The 25426-nt window shown below is 32.8% G+C and overlaps 1 protein-coding gene across 1 annotated transcript in view; it reads left to right on the top strand.

The window, feature by feature from the left end:
* Positions 1 to 9889: 9889 nt before the first annotated feature.
* The window catches only part of LOC129232783 (metastasis-associated protein MTA3-like), a 57268-nt gene continuing 41731 nt past the window's right edge, over positions 9890 to 25426 (top strand). Inside the window, exons 1-5 of the mRNA XM_054866886.1 lie at positions 9890 to 10034; positions 12638 to 12705; positions 16857 to 16947; positions 20462 to 20491; positions 25239 to 25426. Of these exons, the coding sequence (XP_054722861.1) occupies positions 10007 to 10034; positions 12638 to 12705; positions 16857 to 16947; positions 20462 to 20491; positions 25239 to 25426 (405 nt within the window). The 5' untranslated portion in view covers positions 9890 to 10006. The remainder of the gene's footprint in view (positions 10035 to 12637; positions 12706 to 16856; positions 16948 to 20461; positions 20492 to 25238) is intronic.

The raw sequence follows: 25426 nt of genomic DNA, 5'->3' as shown, positions 1-25426 counted from the left end.
GGGAATTGTTAAATTCATACAAGGTTTCTCAAATATTCATTTAGAATATGGTCGAATTTCGACCACTGGGCGAACACTATTTACAATAAATTGCTGTAATTATAAATTATTTCTCCTTGAAAATAAAATTAGCATTTAAAATTGTATTTAAAATACTAGAAAAGTTCATTTATAAAGTTCTTTCTCATTTGAATAACAAATTTCATCCACATTGAGTCTATTACCAATGTTTTACTGCTTGAATCTTGACAGTTACTAAATACTCCTAGATTTCAGTTTCAATACATCTGACTTCTCGTGTTACAATTGTTTCTCATATTCTTCAAGAATCCGTTCTTCATTTGCAGTCAAAAATTTTGGAACATGTTCTGCTGGAAGTGATTCCCTCCTTTACTGTAAAAAAAAGGGTCGTTGATAAACACATAATACAGATTTTGAATTTTAAAAAAATAAGTATCACTCAAATATAACTCTTTATAACATGATTGCAAGTCAGATGGTGATAGCTCTGAAATTTGCATAAAGCTGTGACACTTAGAAATATTTTTGTATCGATAATATAGCACTTTTATTCAAACGTACTGCACGAAGAACTAGGAGTATCTGTTTATCAAATTTCATGCCAGAAATTTTTTTACACCAGCTGTTTTTTGTGAAGATATAACAAAGAGCGCTTTGAATGACATATTTCACCAAGGTTTCATTATTTTAAAGTGGAGCAATGCAGCTGCTAATTTAAACCTGGGACTTCAATACTTTAAATTTGTTCTATACTTGTTCTATTTCTTCACCTAGTTTCTCTTTTTAATTTTATTCTAAACCAACTATGGTAATTACGCTAGATTTTTAAAAAATTATATTATTTATTTTTTATCATCCACTCTTTTTAGTTTCTACTTTGTTTTACTTTTTGTGATTTTCTTGTTTTCCTTTATTTCGTAATTTATACCGCCTCTTTTTTTGCTTTTCTGCAGCAGTCAATGCTATTTGTGCAATTTAGTTGAGGTTTATTAACGAAAACAGAAATGTGACTGATGTTACATACTTGAAATAAATTTTAAATAATTAAATTCAACTATTTCTAAATATTTAAGGGTTTAATATTAAAGATATCATCATAAATGAAGAGAATATGACATTTTAAAAACTTGGTTTTGTTTCTGTTTAAGCAATGCAAACTTTTATACAATTTAGTGACTGATGTTACATTAGAGTATAAGCCCTAGTTTAAAAACGTTTGCTACAAGACAATTATAACAGTTATAAGTTTCTTTGTTGGTCTAATCTCTTCCTAGATAAACCACATTTCAAGAAAAAATAAGATTGTAGACATAGCAATTAATTTCCCAAGTGAAAAAAAAAAAAAGAGAAATTTTTAGAATTGTTAATGCAACGACACATGGGCACTGAGAAGTGTTGTCAAAATTTACCTATAAAACTGATAAAAATGTGCTGATAACTTTTTTCGCATAGTTTTATGAAAATAGTCTTTTTTTACCTCATATGAAAGAAAAAAATTACTGATGTAAGGAAGTTTTTTTTTTACTGTGATGTCCCTAGTTTCATGGAATTGCCCATAATAAATATCCCATACATTTAGAAAAAATGTATACGTGCGTTATAATGCATAGATAAGATGTGACTTGGTTTTATGATTTGCTAAAAGGCAAGGTTTCCACCATCATGTACGTTTTTAGTGTAAAATAATATGTTGAACACTTTCTCTTGTTAACAACAGTGGCTCCCAAAAGTGTTCATACACTTTGAAATTTTTTAGTAAAACCAAAATAACACAAATTTGTATTCGAATATAAGTCCAAAAATTTTTCACATCATTCCTACGTCATTCTAAATGCCACCCAGTAGTTTTTTTCAAAATATTGATAAATCTTCTTTTTAAAATGGTGCAAAAAACGAAGATACAGAGAAATAACAAGCCACAAAAATCATTGTACACTCAAATATTTTCGAACAAATTCATGATTAAAATAAGCATATGTCGGTTTTTTAAAATTATTTTTGCAATGTGTTGATCCGTAAAAGTCATTTGGCTTTCATTTTTTAAAAATATTTATTCCTTAATATTGTGCTTATTACTTTACAATGGCTGGTATTCGTAAAAAACAAAACACCATTCGAAATTTGAATTTTCTCCTCACAGTAACTGTAAATTGGTTTGAAATGTATCTAAATTAGTTAATTTATTCCATTCTATAGTAAAGTACTTGATAAAATGCTTTAAAGAAAAAAATTGGGCTGAAAATAAGGTAAGAAAGGGTCACCCGGCAAAGTTGACAAAGTGTGATAATCGTCATTGTGCTTCTTATAGGCAACTCTTTATAGGAAAAGTGCAAATATTAAAAAAAAATCATCTAACATAAGAATTTCATTTCTTCACTTACTAGAACTGAAATTATTGTTACCTTTGTTTGAAATTATTCTACGTACAAGGTACATAGAATCATAATCAATCAAGAGAAAAAGCAAGACCTATGGGAAGGGTTCAGACCACCGGGACCCCTCTCTTATGTGCGCCACTGGCTTTATTCATTATTTTTCTTTAACCATTGAAATTCATTTGCATTTTTTCAATGTGTTATTAATCATATTTGGTGTAACTTGATTAGGCTGTAGATTAGAAACAGGAAATGTATAGACTTTTCTGAACAATGGGGTGGATGCACCCACTTGGCCAGCCGTTCAGAAAGGTTGGGTGGCCTTGGAACTGTTTTAACATGTCTATGGATTAAAAAAACTGCAGCAAAAAAGGCTCTTAAGAGGGATGGCCACTCAAAGAGGTTTTATTGTATCCATTATTTGGCAAAATATTGCATTGAAAGCAGCATAAATTTTCTAAAGCCTTTAATCAATAAAACATTGAGAGTCACATAGAAATGTGTACAGGTAAACACAAATTGAAGTTACATATGAATAAAGTGAATAAAGTACTTATACACATGAAACATGAGATCTTAAAACATTAACTTCTCATGAAAGAAAAATCATTCATACTGTTATGGGTACGGAACAAGAATATCGTACATAGTATTTTATATTTAGTCTGTTTCTTAGAAAATTTACAGATTAAGCTTTCATACCACAATCAACTTTCTATAACACAATCAATATTGATTTTTCAATCATCATAGCTTAAATTTTATATAGGAACAAAATTGACAATGACAATGTTTGCTTGAAACATCTTACTTCCACACCATACTCTGCACAATTATGTTAAATATCCGAAATCTCAGCAAAGGATTATTTAATTTGTTTCTTGGCCACATCTATCTTTATGTATTAATACATTTTTCATTAACAGAATTACTAGCATTGAAATTACAAATTCAGCAAAATGTTGAATACTGCTTTGTTATTTGCTATGTATGACAAAGAAAAATGAATTTGTATGGAAAAAAAATGAAAAAACGCAATGCTTATATTGATTGAACTAAAAATGATTGTTTCATAGCTAATAATTAAATTTGTATAGTACAAAAAGCTAGACTACACCAGACCATGGCACATTATGATTTACAGTTCCAGCTCAAAGTGAATTGATCTCAAAAGAAATGCACATTTAACACTGAAATTCTTACTTGATGATTAAGTATATATTGGTATTCATCAATCCACGATGGCGCCATACTGTTTTCGCTCGTGGCCATAGCTCCACATTTCCATCCATGAAAAGAAAGAATAAGATCCTGAGTAAAATTGAATATGAAATTTTTACCTGTTTTTTTAAAGAATCATAAAGTCTATATCATACACAGTCTGAGAAATTGTTAATGTACCTTTCCAACGTAAAAATGCCTAGTGCATAAGTGAGTGAATTAGATCATATTGCACAAATCAGCATTAAAATGCAAACCTGTTGCTTACAGCAATCTCAATAGTGGATTAAGATTCAACATGCAAAAAAAAAATTCGTTAACATACCTGAAAAATATTTCGTGTTTTCAACGCCAAGCTGACAGACCACCAACCACCTTTCACTTTCCTGCGTAAAAATTCCCAGTGAGGAGACCTGGCCAGCTTTGCTTGGCACTTGGCGGCAACCATCGAAAAGTGCCTAGTAACTTGAATGCCTACCTTTTTACGAGATCACGATCAATGTTTTTATACAAGCACACCAGGAATAGTTGGACCACTTAATGCAAAGTTACCATTATAATGCTTATCTTAAGGTTAACATATGGAAAATAAATCATATACAAATATGTACCTTACCATATGACCCTTTCCCGCACAAAAATACATTCTCAACATATCATTCCAGTGCAAAAATGCCTGAGAGTATAGTGAACTGGAGCATTTTATACATTTATATGCTTACCTATAGGTGACAGCAAACAAGACTTTTTTATTGCATTAAAATCAGGAGAAATTTCTTTCATCGCAGAAGGGCAGAGATCAAAAGCTAGGGAGCTGGTATGTCTGCAACAGGCAAACGGCGATATTAAAAATTGGGCTTCACCTGGAAAAGCACTTCAAAAGAGAGCCAACTTTTAAAAAAACGGGCAATCTTTGAAGCTACTTCACCGGGCACCCAAACTGATGCTGCTGACAAAGAAGCTTCTGTTAAGAGTTCCTGGAAGAAGAAAATAATTATATTTTAAAACTTGTGAAATCTTATAATCTAATTTAGTATATTCTAAATTAACTAATTTTTATTTTAAAACATTAGGGATGTGTTTATGAACGAACAGGTCTTAAAGAACCGGGGTTTAAGCTGGGTACTTTAGCATAAAAGCTAAAACTGAGTGAAAATTCTGAAATATTACATTCTCATATATTTACATATGCTTCAGTGTGTTTCATCCACAGTTTTGAAAATAAATTACGTATTTTACCTGTGACATCTTTGAAGTAAGTACAGCAGCTGTCATACATTTTTTCTCTTTTTAAAAAAAATTAATTAATATTTTCGTTCAGCAAAAGAGCGAAAATACATAGTTGTATTTCCGCGATTGAGTTAGTGTTTTCACATTTGTGTTACGTACGTTCGTGCAAAAAATGTGACCGCATAGGAAACCCTGAAAAGAACGAATCCTAAAAATGAAAGTCAGAATGATCTAAAAAATTAATGACCATTTTTTTGAAAATTATATTGATGCACTTGTGATAAAATCTTTTTTATTTTAAATTACTATTAACAACCATCTACAATTTTTTAACTCTCAATTAATTGAAATTTTTCTCTCTTGATGCAGTATAATCATTTCAAAAAATTTTTACTTTCAGCTACATTCATTATTTTTCTTTAACTATTGTAGGTCATTTGCGTTTTTTCGATGTGTCGATTTGTCATATTTGGTGTAACTTGTTTAGGCTGTAGATTAGAAACAGGAAATGAATAAATTTTTCTGAAAAATGGGATGGATGCACCCACTCAGCAGCCGTTCAAAAGGTTTGGGAGGGGGGGGGGGCTTGAAAGGAATCGTTTCAACATAATGTCATATGAGCTAAAAAAAAACTGCAGCAAAAAAATTGGTTGATAAGAAGGGTGGCCACTCAAAAGGGTTTTACTGCATTCAATGTTTGAAAAGATATTGTATTCAAAGCAGCGTACATTTTCTGAAGACTTTGATCAGTAAAACATTGAGAGTTTTGCAACTTGCAACACATGGGAAATATGTACTGGTAAACATTCTAAGTATAAATTGGAAATGGCTCTCCTCTGATATGCCCCCCTCTTGGCGAGATTTTAATTTTTCGCTCGATACGAAAATCGTCAATAAGGCGATAACTTGGCAACCCTGGTTTTGCAACTTGAACGCTGGAAAGTAGTTTCTCTAAGTCTGTTTTTGCACGTGTATGTGTTTTAGGAGGTAGGTGCTCATATGTTTCGCTCTTAGGGAGATTTTAAGTTGAATACTCTAAAATAAAGTTTCAATTCAAACTTTATTTTAGAGTATTCTTTTTCTTGTTGTTTTTTAATGTTAATTTAGTTGAATTTTCTATTTTAATTATGAGTTCGGTTTGTGATGTTGTCCAAATGTATCAATTGCAATTTTTGAATGAATCTTCTTTTTCTTTTTCGTTAGGTCGTCCAACGTTTGGACGTACCGGAGTCCTAAATAGATTTTTTATATTTAAACTAATTGAAAATAAAGAGGTTAGGTAAGTGAACATATTTTGAATTATTGTGTTTTTAGTGTGTTTCTGGTAGTTTGTATTTTAGTCTGGTTGGCATTTTTGTAGCACAAAAATGGTGTTAATTTCACATAAAATCTGTGACTTTATTGTATACTGAACGGAGGAGATCTGTGACTTATATCCGACTGTGATGTATATTAAAAGTCGGAGGGATAACTGGCGAGCCCGAGGTGTCATAGTACTTTCGTAATGAGACCGAGGCAGGGGTCTCATTACGAAAGTACTATGAGACCGTATCCCGGAGAAACAACGGAAAAAAATTAATGCATTAATTTCATTAAATAATTAATGACATAATTTGAATTTTTCCTGTTGGCGCTAAAAAAGCATCGCTAAGAACGATGTATGACATATGACGTCATACATAGTTTTCTTGGCGACGCTTTTTTGGCGCCAACAGGAAAAAGTCGCCAAGAGGGGGGTATATCAGATTTGTTCCTTGGAAATTACATATGAATAAAGTATACTTATCAGGGCCCAATATAGGCTGATTTTGCTACTGTTTTTCGGTATCTTCACAAAAATCTTGTTTTGAAATAGGTACTGTCACAAAAATCAAGTAATAAAATCAGGCAGCTTCACAAGAACAAAAATTTCACAAAAATTCACATTTTAAAATATAAAATTTGTTTCTCTGTTTAAAACAAAATTCACTTATAACATAAAATTCTAAGCAGGTTTATATGAACAATCGCTTAAATAGCAACCTTTTTGTGGTATTTTAACTAATTTTTAGCTGTTTCTCGCCAAAGTGTATTTATGCAATATTATCGCAATCTTTTAACATGTTTTGGGGAACCGTTTTTCTCATAATTTCCAATATTGTACGCAGTACATAAAGCTGAAATTATGATTTTATTTTTGGTACTTCTTAGGTTTTTAGCTCCCCCCCTCTCCCCGAAAAACAAAACCTGTTAAAAATAATACTAGATGACAGTTACACTTTTCAAACTAAAATTTCACTCGTTCTACTTCTCTTTTACAAAAATTAGGACGCCTCTAAAAGTTTACAAAAACAATGCTGATAAAAATAAAAACTTTCACAAAAATAGAATGATGCAATACTTTCACAAAAATAGGTAGCGAGAAAAATATCCTGGATTGGCCCCTGCTTATGCACATTAAACATGAGATCTTAAAATAATAACTTCTAGGTGCCATAAGGAAAATTTTGTTTGGTATCCTGTTGTGAGTACAAAACAGGATAATCTGACATAGTATTTAATGTTTAAACTGTTGCTTAGAAAATTTAGATTAAGCTCATTTACTTTCCATACCACAATCAATATTGATTTCTGAATCATCACAGTTTAAATTTTATACATTGACATACAGTAACAATATTGACAATAGTAATGTTCTTTTGAAATATTATACAAAGGTGTGAAACTTATTAGACTCAAGGAGCAAAAAACAGGAAAATCGAAGATTCTGTTATAAATATAACCTCATATTCTTTCTAACAGCCCAATTCTGTTTCACCAGAATAGTAAAAGTACTTTAAATTATTTCCAAGCCAAATTCATCATTTTACTTGAGTTTCCTCTGCCTGGCAACACTGAGTCTTATCTCATAACACCTGCAATTATGTTCTGTTGTTTCCAAAGCTGTTTTCTGCAGCATGTGTTTTTACACTAGGATCACCAAAATAATAAGTTTATAAATGATTTTGTGTCACAGCTCAGTTTCAGGGAACTGTTTTATTGTTCGGTTGTAGTTTTTCCCCTTCGCACGTGAATGTTATGAAAAGGGTAAGCTGCCTGAACTCTCACAACATAAGAAAACACTGGTTAATATGTTAAGCCAAAATACTTTTTCACAACGAGAAACGTCGAAAAAAATGAATATTTCCCAAAACAACTGTGAGCGGGATCAATATTTTGGTCAAAGAAAACATACTAATCGTCCCAAAAAGGGTAGGAAAATGTGACAGAAAACGAAGTTTCTCCAAGGATGGAAAGAAAACTTATTCGTATGGTCAAGGCCAATAGATAAGCAACTAGTAAAGAAATTTCTAATAGTCTTAGGCGTTATTGTTTTTAGGTAGACCCCTCATTGGTCTGGCAACGACTCATCGCTAATATGATACCTGCTCAAAGTCCACACTGGAAGGAGAGAATCACCCCTGCTATGGCAAAGAAAAGGATTCAGTGGCTCAAAAGTGTTCATGAGACCACTGAATCCTTATCCTTGGCATGGCTGGGGTAATTTTCGCTTTTCTGCGGGGCCTTCGAGCAAACATCCCATTGGAGATGAGTCGTCATCGGACCTATGATGGGTCCACCTCCACAATATGTGTCCTTGGAGACATTTAGTGCTTTCTGTCACATTTTCCCAACCTCTTTGGGACAACTGGTATGTTTTCTTTGACAGAAACATTGATTCTGCCGACAGTTTTTTGGGAAATATTAAGTCTTTTTGGCATTTCTTTGTGAAAAGGTATTTTGGTCTTAACATATACATAACCCATGCTTTCTAATATGTTGGAAGATCAGACAGCTTAAAACTTGTTATTTTGGTGCAAAAGCATGCAAAAAAAAAAAAAAATTTCACACCACTCACATCTGCAAAAACACTTTTGGAAACAACAAGAAAACAATGGTGGGTGTTATCAGATAAGAATCAGTGTTTCCAGGGATGGGAAAAGCAAGTAAAACTTGAAATTTTGCAGGGAAATAATGTATAGTACTTTCTATTCGGAAAAACATAATTAGGCTTTTAGAAAGGATCTAGAAATCATTTTTAAACTGGAATCTTCGATTTTCCGGTTCTTTGCTCCTTGAGTCTAATAATTTCACACCTCTGTACTTCCTCACCATACTTTGCGCAGGTTCAATTAATTTGTTTCTGGTCCACCTCTATCTTTAAGTGTTAATACATTTTCCATTAACTGTATTTTTAGCACTAAACTTACAAATTGGACCAATAGTTTGAATATTGCTTCCTATGATTAACAGTTCCAGCACAAAGCAAAATGAATTTCTCTGAAAAAAAAGTGGAACGCTACTATAGATTAAGCTAAAAATGATTGTTTCATGGCTAATAATTAAATTTGTATTGTACAAAATGTTAAACACCTGGAAATGGCACATTATGATTGATGGTACCGACTCAAGGGGTCTCGAAAAAAAAAACTGATTTGGAAACATTAATGCACATTTGACAATGAAATTCTTACCTGTTTATTCAAGTACAACGGTATTCATCAATCCACGATGGCATCTAACGGTTTTCCCAGCAGGAAACGGAAAGAACCCCATCTGAAAAGAAAGAAAAATGATCCTGAGTAAAATTGACTATGAAATTATTACCACTTTAGTAGCGAAACATAAAACCTATATCGTACACAGTGTGAGAAAGAACCGCTGTGAAATAATTGTTAACGTACCTTTCGAGCGTAAATGTGCCTAGGGTAAAAATGAGACAACATTAAATTACAAACCTGTTGTTTACAGCAAAATCAATAGTTATTATAGTTTCGACATGCAAAAAGAAATTTGTTAACATACGTGAAAAATTTTTCATGTATTCAACGCCAAGCCAACGGACCACCGACCGCCTTTCATTTCCCGCGCAAAAATGTCCAGTGCAGGAGACCTGGCGTGCTTTGCTTGGCAACTGGCGAACTTAGTTATCGCCAATACATTTGGCGTTCTGAAGGAAATGGTGGCAACCATCGAAAAGTGCCTAGTGAACTTTAATGCCTACCTGCGTTTTTTGCCGAAATGTAAAAAGATGGCCGCTGAACGCGGTTGAAACATTTACTTTCGAAAATGTCGTTCTCTTCTTAAATGAGTGAGTCCGAAGCACCTTGCTCATGGTTTGGCGTTGCTAATTCTCAATTATGACGGCCAATATGTACAGAGTCGGAGGTATTGTTCTTTTTATTCCTTATCGGCTTTTTTTCTCGCTACTCTATCTGCCACTGCATTTGAAATGTTTTGACCGAATAGAAAAACCCGAAACTTGGTTTTGAATGTTCGAAACACATTCGAAAGGGATTCTTGCTTCCGTTTCGTGTGTTCTCTTTTATTTGATATGCCAATAAAATGAAATAAAAGCGTCGCGTTGCCGCGTTGTGTCATTACCGAAGGATTGGTATGAGTAGTACTTCATTCCTTCAGAAAAAAAAAAAAGTGAACGTTATGGTTTAATATCATTCAATTTTAGTTTCATAAAATCGTTCTCGTTCATTGCAAGTTGTGTTTACTGACAGGATTATTAATCGAATTGTTTCTAGAGATGGGAAGAGAGGGGGGGGGCAGCTAGCCCTTCATTTCAGTTTTCATGAAGGGGGGGGGGCGGGACAGCTCGCCCTTCATTTCAGTTTTCATGGGGGGGGGACAGCTAACCCTTCATTTCAGTTTTCATGGGGGGGGGGGCAGCTAGCCCTTCATTTCAGTTTTCATGGGGGGGCAGCTAGCCCTTCATTTCAGTTTTCATGGGGGGGGCAGCTAGCCCTTCATTTCAGTTTTCATGGGGGGGCGGGACAGCTAGCACTTCATTTCAGTTTTCATGGGGGGGGGGACAGCTAGCCCTTCATTTCAGTTTTCATGGGGGGGGACAGCTAGCCCTTCATTTCAGTTTTCATGAGGGGGGCAGCTAGCCCCTTCATTTCAGTTTTCATGGGGGGGGGGGACAGCTAACCCTTCATTACAGTTTTCATGGGGGGAGGGACAGCTAGCCCCTTCATTTCAGTTTTCATGGGGGGGGGGACAGCTAACCCTTCATTTCAGTTTTCATGGGGGGGGGCAGCTAGCCCTTCATTTCAGTTTTCATGTGGGGGCAGCTAGCCTTTCATTTCAGTTTTCATGGGAGGGCAGCTAGCCCTTCATTTCAGTTTTCATGGGAGGGCAGCTAGCCCTTCATTTCAGTTTTCATGGGGGGGGGGGCAAAGGATAAAAATTCAATGCATTTTATGAGAAAAAGACATCAGTTCGGAATAGAAACTCGCAAAAATTGATAATTAAATTTTTTTAAAGTTCGGGGGGATGGGGTTCACTGACCCCCTGATCGCCCAGAGAATGAGTGGGTGGGGGAGGGGGGAGCGATTGACCCCCACTGGCTTTGAAAAACTTTTTTACTTCCTATGTGAGTGTGATTTTGTTTTTCTACAAAATGTGCATTGGACATTACCTTTTGCCTTCTGGAGGTTGGGGGGGGGGGGGGGTTGAAATGACCCTGAATGACCCCCTCCACACTATTTGTAATTTTGTAATACTTTTTTTGTGCATGTGTTGTACTGTATTGCACAAAAGTAATATTTAGTGATGGGGGGGGGGGGTGAGAGGTAGAAAAAAAAATGTCCTTTCAGTAACAGGAGAGAAAAGGCATCAACATTTCCTTTTACAATTTTAAATTCTTAACTGCTCCCCCCCCCACGGGGTTTTTAAGTTTGAGTCTTAAAAACTTGAAACAATGAGACAGAATAACAAGTTAAAAGAGCATATAAGTGATTTTATTTTGAATTTAAATTTGTTTTTCGTGTTTAAGAGAAAACTGCTGCTCATTAACTGTAATGAAAAACAAATAGTTCTTAATTGAGCAAAATTATTTCTTATGTTGTTTCTTAAAGAATCATTCTAATATTTCTTTGAATTTGTTAATCTCTATTTTTGAACTTTATGAAGAACACAATTTTTTCTTTTGAAGTTAAAAGGGACTGTATTTTAGTTATTTTACAGGGCCCAATACAGGCAGATTTTGCTACCGTTTTTTTGGTACCTTCACAAAAATCTTGTTTTGAAATCGGTACTTTCACAAAAATCAAGTAATAAAATCAGTAGCTTCAAAAAAATTTCACAAAAATTCTCATTTTAAAATATAAAATTTGTTTACCTGTTTAAGACAAAATTTACTCATAAAATAAAATTCTAAGCAGGTTTATATGAACAATCATTTAAATAGAAACCTTTGTATATTCTAACTAATTTTTAGAGCTGTTTCTCGCCAAAGTATTTATGCAATATCGCAATCTTTCAACATCTGTTTTGGGAAACCATTTTTCTCATCATTTCCTATATTGTACACAGTACATAGCCCATTAAGCTGAAATGACGATGGTATTTTTCGTACTTCTTAGGTTTTTAGCTCCCCCCCCCCTCCCCAAAAACGAAACCCGTTAAAAATAATACTAGATGACATTTACACTTTTTGAACTAAAATTTCACTTGTTCTACTTCTCTTTTACAAAATAATAAAAATTTTGAAAATAAGGATGCCTATAAAATTTCACAAAAACAATGTTGATGAAAAAAGAAACTTTGACAAAAATAGAATGATGCAATACTTTCACAAAAATAGGTAGCGAGAAAAAAATCCTGAGTTGGCCCCTGTTTCAACAAGGCCTTTTATTTGACTTAAATATTTGAGATATTTTGCAACTATCCCCAAGAAAAACTGCATAACAATGTACTTGATTGTTTTGTTTTAATGAGTTTTTGCTCACATTTCCAGTTTTGTGTTTGTTTTCCAGATTATGTCTATTTCGAGACATCGTCTACATCCCCCTACCAGATCAGGAGGATCGAAGAGCTTATCAAGGTGAGCATATTTCATTCCATCCATATGCTCGCTTTCCTAAACCACGGTTTAAACAACCGTGGCTGTATTTAAGTGTTGAGTTTTTAAGCCAGGGTTGGCAAGGTTTTGGACATTACGGTAAAAACCCTGGTTTTTACCGTCCTGTCCAAAACCCTTGTGTCCAAAACTGTCCGAAAGTGTCCAGAACTATATTTTTGGAAAATTGAATTCTGTGATAAAACATAAAAAAACAGAAAAAAATGTATCAAAGTAATGTTTTATATTGAACATTTATTTAATGAGAACATTCAACTTATTTGTGCAGCTGATTTTAATATAGTTACATAGAAGTTGATTAGAATTTCAATTGGTATGCATGAGTTAATTTAATTTTTTTTTTTTAACATTAGTAACCAAATTTCTTTATGCTTATACATGCATGCGAATGAAAGCAGGGTAAACAAGTTTTGATCAAAACCCTTGTGTCCAAAAATGTCCAAAACTACTTTTTGAGAAACTATATTCTGTAAGAAAATCAGGGCTGTTTGGTTTAAACCAACTAAACCATGGTTTTTAACCACGGTTTAAACCAATTGGTTAAAAAAAAAAAAAAAAAAAAAAAAAAAAAAACCATTTTACAGGTTTAACATTGATTTCCCCCACACATATTGAAAAATGTAAAATTCCATTTATGCTAAGTTCCTAGTTAAGTTGCAGACATAAATACTTAAATTGCAAAGTTGCTTCTTCAAAATGTATTACAAGCTTTAATCGAAAAAAAATACTAACATATTTTTTATTTCATATATGTGCCATAAAACAGATTTCAGTCAACTTCCATCATTATGCTGAAACCAAAAAAAAAACTGGTTTAAACAAAAAAAAAAAAACAACGCTTTTTTTACCAACCTGAAGAAAATATCAGAAACAGAACAAAATGTGTGATTTTTTTTTATTTGACTATTTAATATATTTATTCAGTGTGAACATTCTAGTATGAATATATGTGAAACTTATTTATGCGGCTGATTTTAATCTAGTTACGTATAAATTAAATTCTTCCTTAAAAATTTCAATTTGTATGCAGGAATTTTTTTTTTCTTCTATAAACCAAATTTTTTGACATTTATGCATGTGTGCAAAAGAAAGTGTTCAAAATATAGTGCAATAATTGACTTAAATGCAAGAAATTACAATTTCTTATAGTTGCAGAATGTATATTAAAAATGTGCCATTCTTTTTTTAATTCATCAGTTTTATAACAGAAGTGTTTAATTATCAATTTCCTCTTCTTTAATTTATGATTTAAAAAAAAAAATTCGTTAAAGCATCATGTAAAACTTATTTAAAAACCATTAAAAAAATTAAGCTTTTTTTTTTTTGCACTATTGCACATTTAATAACATTCCTTTGAGTTATAAATAGAACTGAAATGAGTTGTCTGTGTAGTGTTGTGAATTCTCTTTTATAACTTTACCAACTGTTACATCAGGAAGCTTTTATGTAATAATTACTGGCAATTTTTTTAAGTAAAAACATTTTGGGAAAAATATTATCAAATACTCATTAATTAAACCTCATTAATATCTATATTTATGCATTACGAATAGCGCAGCGAATAATAATTGATTAGATTACACTGCTTTAGCTTTAGCATAGTTTTGGACAGTTTCGGACACTTTTGGACAGTTTTGGACGGCAAAAACCACCTGTCCTGTCCTAAACCAGTTTTGGACAGTCCAAAACCCAACCCTGTGTTTAAGGTTTCAACTCTCTCTAAAGTTTTTCAAGGCTATTCCAAAATTTGTTTTTTTTCCCCTTTTTTTTCTAAAAAACTTATTTTTCCTGATTTTTTATTTCTTTTTATATTTTTGATTTCATTAAAAAATGAAATCATAATTGACACATTGAACAAACTTGATCAATTGTCTTGTGTTGATGTCAGAAAGTATTATTTTGGTCATCAATCCATTTATCCGAAGGCTGTATTGAATAAAGACATTACGGCACAAAAATAAAAAAGATAAATATATATACATTTATTTGCATTAAGAAATCGCCAAAATATGCCAGTGCCTGCCTTTTACCGTAATATTGTGTTTACCTTTTTGTAAAAATTATTATTTATAGAATTCGAAATTAGAAGTTGAAGTTATTATTTTTCTTTTTCTTCTTGCAACACATAAATGCATTCGTATCTGCAAGGCTTTGCTATGGGGTTGGCCAGATTGGACTCAACTGGGTTGGACCAAGTGGGTTTTTTTTTTGAAAAAACCCATTATTTAGCCCACTTTTGGGTTTTTAAAAATTTTCTGATAAGTTTTTAAGAAAATTGATTAATTGAGATACTTTCACAATTTAAACTTATTTTTTATTTGTTCTTTACCACAGACAATGGACATAAAAAATTAATTGAATTTTATGTTGCCTGTTTTTCTATTTCTGTGTACAGAATAAGAAATATTAAACTTTTTCGTAAGATAATGAAAATACTGTACATCCTATTCTGTTCCTGTCTGACCGTTTGAGAAACCTGTTAACTTCTAAAAAATATACCTTGTTCATTCGAGATTTGTGACGTGCTGGTTTGCAGAAAATAATTCACATGAAAGCCTTTTAGCTAGAGCAGGTACAATCTCAAATATTGAGGAAATCAGATGTGACAGGACTTAGACAAGATAATTTGAGTTATTTTTTGACCAGTTAAAGAAAAAAGTTAAATATATTTATTTAAAATTTTTGAAGTATTTTTTTAATGCTGTTAAGAGCTAAGAAATGCTATTCAAGTACAAAATTCATTTTTATGTCCATTGTCTGTGGTGAAGAACAAATAAAAAAGGATTTTAAATTGTGAAAATATTTAAAAAAATTCTCAGAAAATTCAAAATAAAAAAAAAAAAATCCAAAAAGTAGGCAAAATAATGGGTTTTTAAAAAAAACCCATCGGGTCCAACCCAGTTGGGTTCAATCCGGCCAACCCTGGTCTGTTACGGCTGCTACTACAATGCAAATATTCAACTTTAATTATTTAACCATATCTTTTTACAATGAGCAGTTAACTTTTTAATGAGTTTAACTCATCAACTGCAATCGATTTACAAAATATAATTCAGAAAGTGCACATTTTCATATATCGTCGCCTCAGAGCAACAGTAAGATATCTCAGTGTTATTTCTCGAATTAGATATCTTACGGTTGCCATGAGGTGATGATACACAGTCTAAAAATAACTTGATTACTTTTGAAATTTTAATGATCACATCAGTTCATTTAAATGTTGAATTCATTTTAGCTGATTTATCCTTTGCTGTCCTATTTTTAAATCATTCTTAATTCATACTTGCCAACTCTACTGTTTTTAACGGGAGACTCCCGTTTTTTGCTTCCATCTCCGGATTTCCCGTGTTTTACTATTTTCTCCCGTTTTTTCAGTTTTTTCAGTCAATCATTAAAAAGTTCCACTTTCTTCTCAATAGATGGCGCTCTTTTATAGTCTACCAATGTCAGGGAATAAGAATTTTTCCAATTAATACCACATTTAGTAAAAATTAATTTTTTGGAAGCTTTCCACATTGCATCTTCAACGAAGCACCTACTTTGCCGAAAATGGCAGCAGATTTCAATCCTTTTGCATCTTGAAAATACTTCAATTATTTTGAAAGTTTGAAGTTATTTTAACATGTGCTACCCTATACCTATTCATTTTATATTTTATCTTCATTATATATTGATTTTTTTTTCGGATTTTAGTAATTAAATTTTTGTAGATACTTTTTTGGTAGAGAATGTACAAAGCTTAAATTCACTCCTTATTTATTTTTTCCTTCGCAGTATGTTTTTCTTGCTGCTACCAATTAGCTTATCTTCGAAAAATCCCCATTTTACTTTAAATTTAGTATTCATGTTATTTGAAAGCATAATTTAATAATTCTGTTGTGAAGATATGTCGCTGGTGAATCACCTATGTACGTCTAGTGTAATCTCCTGTTTTTTTTTCTTCGAAGGTTGGCAAGTATGTTAATTTTGTGCATTCTTCATTAAATTCTTGAGCAAATTTTTAATCAGAAGTGATGGATAGTTTTCGAAAGTTAGCGAATTAAAAATGAGTTACGTTTTTTCAAATGAATTTGAATGTATTTTTGATTAAGAGTGTGTTTTTGATGTGTTTTCAGACCCCGAACGGGAATGTGGAGGCCAAGGTGATGTGTTTCTTCAGGAGGAGGGACATTGCCACGTCCCTGGTCATGATGGCCGACAAGCAGCGTGAGTCTCTCTTCTCTCTCTTTTTTCCAATCCTTTTGCATCCTGCCTCTGCTTCTATCATTTCTCAGTTTGAGAGCTAATTTAAAATTATTTTACATTAATTTTTATTGTAAACCCATACTTGCCAACCCTACTGTTTTTAATGGGAGACTCCCGTTTTTTGTTTCCATCTCCCGTTTTTTATTTTCTCCCGTCTTTGCAGTTTTTTCAGTCAATCATCAAAAAGTTTCACTCTCTTAATAGATGGTGCCCTTTTCTAGTCTACCAATGTCATGGAATAAGAATTTTTCCAATTAATAACTCATTTAGTAAAAATTAATTTTTTAGAAGCTTTCCACATTGCATGTTCAACGAAGCACGTGCTTTGGCAGCAGATTTCAATCCTTTTGCATCTTGGAATTATTTCAATTATTTTTAATGTTTGAAGTTATTTTAACATGTGCAACCCTATACCTACTTATTTTATATTGTATTTTCATTATATATTGATCTCCCTTTTTTTTTCGGATTTTAGTAATTAAATTTTTGTATCTACTTTTCTGGTAGAGACTGGAGAATGTACGAGACTTTAAGCAAATTCACTCCTTATTATTTAGTTTTTCCTTAGCAGTCTATTTTTCTTGCTGCTACCAATTTGCTTAATTCTGCAAAAAATCCCCATTTCACTTTAAATTTAGTATTCATGTTATTTAAAAGCATATTTTAATAATTCTGTAGCAAGGATAGGTCGATGGTGAATCACATATATCTCTAGTAAAATCTCCTGTTTTTTTCCTTCAAAGGTTGGCAAGTATGTAAACCTTTTTAGCATTGATTCCACATTCAGCGGACAAAGCTGATGTTATCGAGGCTGGTTTGACTGTTTTCTTCCATGGCTTAACCCTCTGACGGTCATGGGTCATGACGAAGATGTGTGAAATTCTTCCCCATGAATTTTTTTTTTGGAGTAACTTGCCATGTAAATCAAGTTCCCTACCATCTATCAGGGTTGTAAGAGTTTCGTGCAGTGGTGGTTTTAACCACGGATAAAACGGGTTTAAACCGGCCGGGATAAAATCAGTTTTATCCAGTTTTGGCCACTTAGATAATTATCAAATTTTAAATGAAAACCAAATAATAAATTATTAAAAAGAAATGCAAAACAAACCATAATCAATCACCTTTCATTATCTAAATAGTATGTTTGACAGTTTGTAGAAATTACAGCATGTTTAGAAGATAAGGTTTACATGAAAAATATGCAGTAACATTTAAAAAGTAGTAGAGTGAAACATTGCAAGCTGAATAGATAGATTTCAATCCTCACACACAAATGTACGAAGTATTTGAAAGTATTTCAAGTACTTTTGAAGAATAAATGAGAGGGGAAAAAAAGCTTCTTTTAGAAACATATATAGGCTTTTTTTAAAAAAAAAAAACAAAACTAAAGGTACAGGGGAGAAACCCTTTTGAAAATTAAAAAGCAACACTACTGAAAAGTTGCTATATTTATGTTACAGGCTGTTTTGTATTTCTTATGTCTTTTGTTTTAGTTGTGAGCAATTTCAGTTATTCATTTTGAAGAAAGTAAAAAAAATTTTCACTACTCACTACTATTGTTATAATAATGTAAATTATTTCACTAATATTATATTTAATTAACCAAAATTGCTGTGCTTAATTAAAAAAACATTCAACTAATAGATTTAAATTACTTGCAAAACACACATCTCTCACATACATACAAATTAGAAGTGTATTTTCATATGATTTAGTTTTGGCCAGTTCTATGGTGGTTAAATCTATTTTTGGCCCGATTTTAACCGGTTTTAGCCAGTGACCTGGATAAAATCGGTTTTGTCCGGCCAAAACTACAACTCTGCCATCTATCCATGCCTAGCTACTGCCTTGCCCCTCTGTCCATTTGACGGCAAACATTTAGCATCGGAAAAATAAGAGTAAAATGCTTTTGAAACATGCTCACTAGGGCGTGATAAGACGTTCAAAACCATCAATGAGTTAATCGTCACTGGCCGAAACTCATAGAATTCTGCTCCCAATCACTACATTTAATGTGGTGTATGAACTTTTTTGTAAAATAAGAATTTTAATCATAAGACTTTGCTGTGATACAACTACTTTTTATCCATTATAGCCTGCTGCTTAGCTTATAAAATGAATCGCTGCGTTGCCCGGTCTACCTTGAAAATAATAATCCCGTCAAGTGACGTATGTTCAACAATCAAGCGTAAAAAATAAATTAAAAAAAACATCATGATTCCCCTTCCAAACAATGACGACAGATATTAAAATTCTTTTAAGAAATTAAATCCAGAAAGATGGATTTAAAATGCGTCACCATGGAAACACAAAATAAAATAAGTTTTAAGGAATTAAAATGCGAAAGAAAATAGTCAATAATTCGAATGGAAATGCGATTTTTCTTGAATTTGATGAAAAAGGTTTGTAACTTTTTTTCTCTTTGTAGATAAAAGCTTAATATTTCGACCAAAGGTCGAGATGGATATGGAGTAAAAAATGTCGCTCTTTCCAATGGTGTCAAAATGAAAACTGTGGGACCGTTCTTTCACTTTTTATTGATAGATTTAATGAAGAAAGTAGTGGCGAAATTTCAGCTAAGCCTAGAAAAATTCGAGCTAAAAACGTAAAAAACTCCTGCCGCAATTAAGTTAGAGCGTCGGAACAAATTGCGTAGAACGCGGAAAATTCTTCCCTTTCTAACGATATATAATATTATTATTTGGGAGTCATTTTTCACCCCCATGTTCGGGAATTTATGTGAAAATTGGGCCTAAATTGGAATAAAAAAAGAACTATTCATGGAATTGTATTCGAACTGCCCTGCGAACCTTCTCAGGACTTAAAGGAACAAACTGTGAAAATTTCAGCGCAATCGGCCGGGTAGTTCTCGAGTTTTGCGAGTTCAAACAGACAGACGCTTTTTGGAGACTTCATTTTATACTATGTAGAGAAGCATATTTTGGAATGGGCTGTTTCAAAGATCAGTTCTCGAATATGCAACAAAGATCCTCTTAAAATTCAATTATTTGTGCTATTAGTTTATCTAAAAAAGAGTGTTGGTTTTCATCCAAGTAGTGTTTCCACACTCATCGTAAATATTAAAATAAACAATAGCCAAATGTTGGCCGATATTGGCTTAGACTGATTGATCACTGCAGTCATTGTTGATCATTTCTTGTTGTTAGCTTGATCAGAAGAAAGGAATGAATACATCGTCTTAGTTCATTTAGAGGAGTGAGATCAGAAAAAAGGAATGAATACATCGTCTTAGTTCATTTAGAGGAGTGAAAGCACTAAGAAGACAAAGAAATAGGGGGAAAAAATAGTAAAAGAAATATTTAAAATTGTATTTAAATTCTGCCTCAAGCAGTTTTTTTAAAAAAGTGGATGCTTGCTTTTTTTTTTTTTGATCAAAAAGGACCCTATCTATTAAAAATGTTTTCTTTTTTTTTTTCATGAATGGCCATTTTGATGTTTGATTTTTCTCTTGCAGGTCATGAAAACATAGATGCTACTTTGATTAGTGAGTAAATTTTGCTTGATTCTCTTTTTAAAGACTCTTTCTTGGTTTATTTTCTCTGTTGTGATCCCTGCGTTTTGCTTTCGATTTTTAATTGTTGCCATAAAAGCAATGAAAAATAATCGTAATTATTAAGTTATCATGCTTATGCTTTTTGATTGTTGCTATAAAAACAATGAATAAATGAATTATTAATAAATTTAACAACTTAATTTCAAAACTTAAGCAAGCACATATTTGTGGTTGTTTTTAAAAGCTTTTTTTTTTTGTTCGCTATCCTTGTGCTTTTACAGGGTTCGTACGCTCCGGGAATTCCGGGAAAACCGGGAATTGTCAGGGAAAATGACACTGCCAAAAATGTCAGGGAAAAGTCAGGGAGTTTTCAAATTTTGTCCTCCAAAAATTTTTTTTCCATTTTTTTCCCAAGGAATTAAGTACTATGAGATCTAGTCTTCGTTTTTATTGTGATTTCACGAAAAAAATTGTAAATTTTTATCTAAACCGACGCTGGCACTTAAAAACTGCAATCGAAAAATGAACGTTTTTTTTTCACAACGAAAAATGCGCCAAAAGAGCGAAGATTTTCTTACATGGAGTCAGTGAGGGGAACGCATTTCTTTCTACTGCCTTAAGTTTTAGATGGGTTGCCACAACATTCTGTTCGGTTCAGGGTTCGTACGCTCTTTGAAAACTTGGAATTATCAGGGAAAATGACTTAATCAAAAATGTCAAGGAATTTTCCAAATGTGCCCCCAAAATTTTTCTTTTCCCAATTTTTTCCCAGGGAATTTCGTTTTATAAGATCTAATCTTCATTTTTATCGATGTATTTAAAAAAAATTGTAACAATTTTAAAGCAATGAAAAAAGTGGCGACCCAAAAAATCTTCAGCAGCCGCCATTTTTGGCTCTCAGTAGTTCCCAAGGGAAAAAAATCAGGTGAACAGCAATTATGCACAAACTCAACAGGAGAGAAGACAATTTACTGCTTCGGAAGCACAACCTGTAGATGGGAGGGTCGATCGGGGAAAATGTTTTTTTTTTTTTGGTGATCGGAAAATCATTTCAGCTACGTGTTAAACGTAGTCGCCATCTTTGGTCATTCACAAGATGGAAGTAGATACGATCCAAAAATGCCTAAGTTTCTAAAAACAAAGCAGAATTGGATGTTTTCTTTAATTGAAAACTGATGAAAACAACAAAAAATGGTCTGCAAATTGTTTTTGAATTATTATTTGAAATAATTTTCTTGAGAAATGAAAAATTTTGTTCATAAAACTTAATCTTATCCTCACTGCCTCGGACGCAAATGTGATAAAAACTTTTCAATGAATTGTAGTATCATGAAGATTTATTATTTTTTAACTGTCTTCATGCAACAAATTAAAAAAAAGTTATTTCTTATTTTTGGGCATAGCCGCCATATTTGGTCATTCCCAAGATGGAAGTACACAAGCCTTTTTCAAGTGCCTAAGTTCCCGAAAACGGCATTGGATGTTAATTGCAATGCAAACTATTGAAAACAACACAAATTGTGCCCTTTTTTCCGGATAATTTGTAATTATTTTCTGGAAAAATGCAAAATTTAATCTTCATAACATTTTTTTTTTGTTTTAATTGATTTAGACTCTTATGTGCTAAATACTGACTATTTTGCTTTTATTGTAGTTTTTTAAGGATTATTAATTATTTATTACTACTTTTATACTACAAATCCAAAAATCTACTTATTATTTTAAATTTTTCACTTTGTTGCCATATTTGATCGTTTGCACAATGGAAGTAGACTTAAACTTCCAGAAACAGAATTGGACGTTTATATCAATGTGTAATATTGAAAATAACATTAAATGTGCAAAAAGTTATGAATTTTTGAAAATTAACTATTACTTTCTGGAAAAGAAAGTTTGAAATTTTAATGTAAGCGTCCTTTAATATGTGAAAAAAAAAAAAAGATTATTGGCATTGGCCTATGATTGGCGGATGTTGATTTTTGTTACTATGCATTACATGGTACGCCGATTGATGCAACAAGTTAATCATATTTATACTGAAATTTAGCTTTGCATTTTGCTCAATATGTTTCGTTTAACCTACTTATAAGAAAATAAAATGTATTGTAAACCAAAAGCGGATGCTAAAAGGTTGCTGCAGGACTACAGCAAAATGCTATAATATTACGCGTGACATCAAAGAAACGCTAAAATAAGTTGAAAGTACTCTGTTTTCAACAAATAGTAAACAAATTAAAACAATTTTGAACAAAATGTTAAAAAAAAACTTAAAATTTTGACAGAGAAAACAAACGAAAAAAAAACCAAGTTTTTTTTTTAAATCTAAGGGGAGAAGTTTCAGTTCTTCTGCATCGCTACTTTAAACAATTTTAATTATTTTGAAAATATTACTATTTAAACTTAAATTTTGAATGAAGCGAGTAACCTGGAATTTTCTAAAAAACAACCTGGAAAACCTGGAAAAGTCAGGGAACTTTTTTTAACCAAAAGTGTATGAACCCTGTTTTAAATTCAAGCGTACAAACCAGCAACATTGAAGAAAGATGAATGGTAAAGCTACAAGCTATTCATGCACAATCCATTTATATTAAAACAAAAGTCAATATGTTTTAAATTTCAAAAATTCACGCCTCAAATAAATTTGAAAACGAAAAAACTTGAAGTATAAAAGTTGTTTTTTTTTTTAAAAAAAGGCTATTTCTATCAGCTTGGTCTCACTAAAAAGTATGAAATAAAATAAGTATGATTTCTTTCGTGCAAATAATTTAAATTAATAAAAAAAATGTGGGATTTTGAAAAATGAGTTAAAAGCCTGGAATGTGCAAGGACTTTTAACTTTGAATGTACAAAAACCTATATCAAATGTAGTACCAAAATAATAGTAAATGAATAAATTAAATTAAAAAAATGTGACTTACTGTCTGACTATGGATTGTATGGGAAGACATATCCGTTTTACAGCCGGAAATGGACAAATCAATTATTTTTTACCGATGTCAGTATTTGCCGAAGTAGTCTCATTCAAATGAGCGGAATACTGACGTCAAATTTTTACTTTCCCCCCTCATTCACATAGATTCGCCTTATCTGGACGTTTGTAAATTCCATACAATCCGTAGTTGGACAGTACATTTTTTTTGTTCTGTTAAATATTAAAATGTATATGACAAAAGCAAGCATTCTTTGGATGCCTCCCTTGCCAAATGGACTGACTCCATAAAACTGAAGAAGATGGTATTATCCATGGGAGTGAATGGTGTTACATTTTCTGCCATTACATGTTCAGAAATGGACATGCTAAGCACTATTTAAGCAGAGATGAGGATTACTGTCTGACCATCGATTTCATGGAAGGGTTGATATCCGGTTGAAAGGCCGAAATGGACGTATCTATTAGTTAGTTAGTTTGTTTCAGCTGGGCACTTTTGCCTCTCTATTATTTAGCCTCAGTTTTGTAAAAATGAAAATTTGCCCACGGCAACATTTTTTAAATCTGAAGTATACTCGATCTATATTCTCACGGCAAAAACAAATTGATTTATTTCTTCACAACAAAGTTTTGAGCTTACCATTTTGCTTTCACGTTCCTGAACGAAATGAAGATATTTTCTTTTCTTTTTGTTGTTTCCATGGTACCTATTTTTGTTTCCCCTCATTTTATTTTAGAGTGCAATAAATAAAGCACTAGTGACATAAAACGCGTGTAGTATCAATATTCCATTATTCTTTTCCCTTCTCCCCTGCTAAATTCATCCAGATGGAATCGTCTTTACTTGGCAGATTGCCAAATTACATACAATCGGTGGTCAGACGGTAGTCGATCGTCGTGGCAACCGAGGCACCCATTCAAATGTCTTGTCGTTTCCAGGTGCCTTGGAGGAGGAGATGGGAGGAATTTTGTGAAAGTACCGAAAAGCGGTAGTAAAATCAACCTGTAATGGGCCCTGGGGTATGAACCCTGAGGGTCAGAAATGGGCTGAACCAAAACTTTTAATTGAAGCAGAATTGGGGATTTTTTTTTAATCGTCATGGCAACCGAGTCATCCATTCAAATGTGTTGTCGTTCCAGGTGCCTTGGCAATGAAATGGTGCCATGGCAAGTGCCAGTCAGGGCCCAATACAGGCTGATTTTGCTACTGTTTTTCGGTACCTTCACAAAAATCAAGTTAAGTCAGTAGCTTCACAAAAACTTCGAAGATTTCACAAAAGTTAGTATTTTAAAATATAAAATTTGTTTCTCTGTTTAAAACAAAATTTACTCATAACATAAAATCCTAAGCAGAATTTTATTTTATGAGATCTTCTATGAATTTTTATCTTCATTCAATCGCTTAAATAGCAACCTTTTTGTAGTATTTTAACTCATTTTTAGCTGTTTCTCGCCTAAGTACTCATGCAATATTATTGCAATCTTTCAACATCTGTTTCGGGAAACCGTTTTTCTCATCATTTCCAATATTGTACACAGTACATAGCCCATTAAGCTGAAACGACGATGGTATTTTTGGTACTTCTTAGGTTTTTAGCTCCCCCTCCCCAAAAAATGAAACCCGTTAAAAATAATACTAGGTGACACTTACACTTTTCGAACTAAAATTTCACAAAAACAATGCTGATAAAAAAAAAAAAAAAACTTTCACAAAAGTAGAATGTTGCAATACTTTCACAAAAATAGGTAGCAAGAAAAAAATCCTGGATTGGCCCCTGATTGAATGTTTTGTTGATTCTCTGGTTCCAGGTGCCTTGGAGGAGGAGCAGGATCGAGAGGCGGAGCAGCTGGCGGAGAAGGAGCGGCACCAGCTCAAGCACCGGGAGCTGTTCCTCTCGCGCCAGGTGGAGACGCTCCCTGCCACCCACATACGGGGGAAGTGCTCCGTCACCCTGCTCAACGAGACGGAGTCCCTGCTCTACTACCTCAACAAGGAG

The sequence above is a fragment of the Uloborus diversus genome, unplaced genomic scaffold, assembly GCF_026930045.1.
Source record: "Uloborus diversus isolate 005 unplaced genomic scaffold, Udiv.v.3.1 scaffold_14, whole genome shotgun sequence".
NCBI lineage: Eukaryota > Metazoa > Arthropoda > Arachnida > Araneae > Uloboridae > Uloborus > Uloborus diversus.
This window is presented reverse-complemented; position numbering and strand designations above follow the sequence as displayed.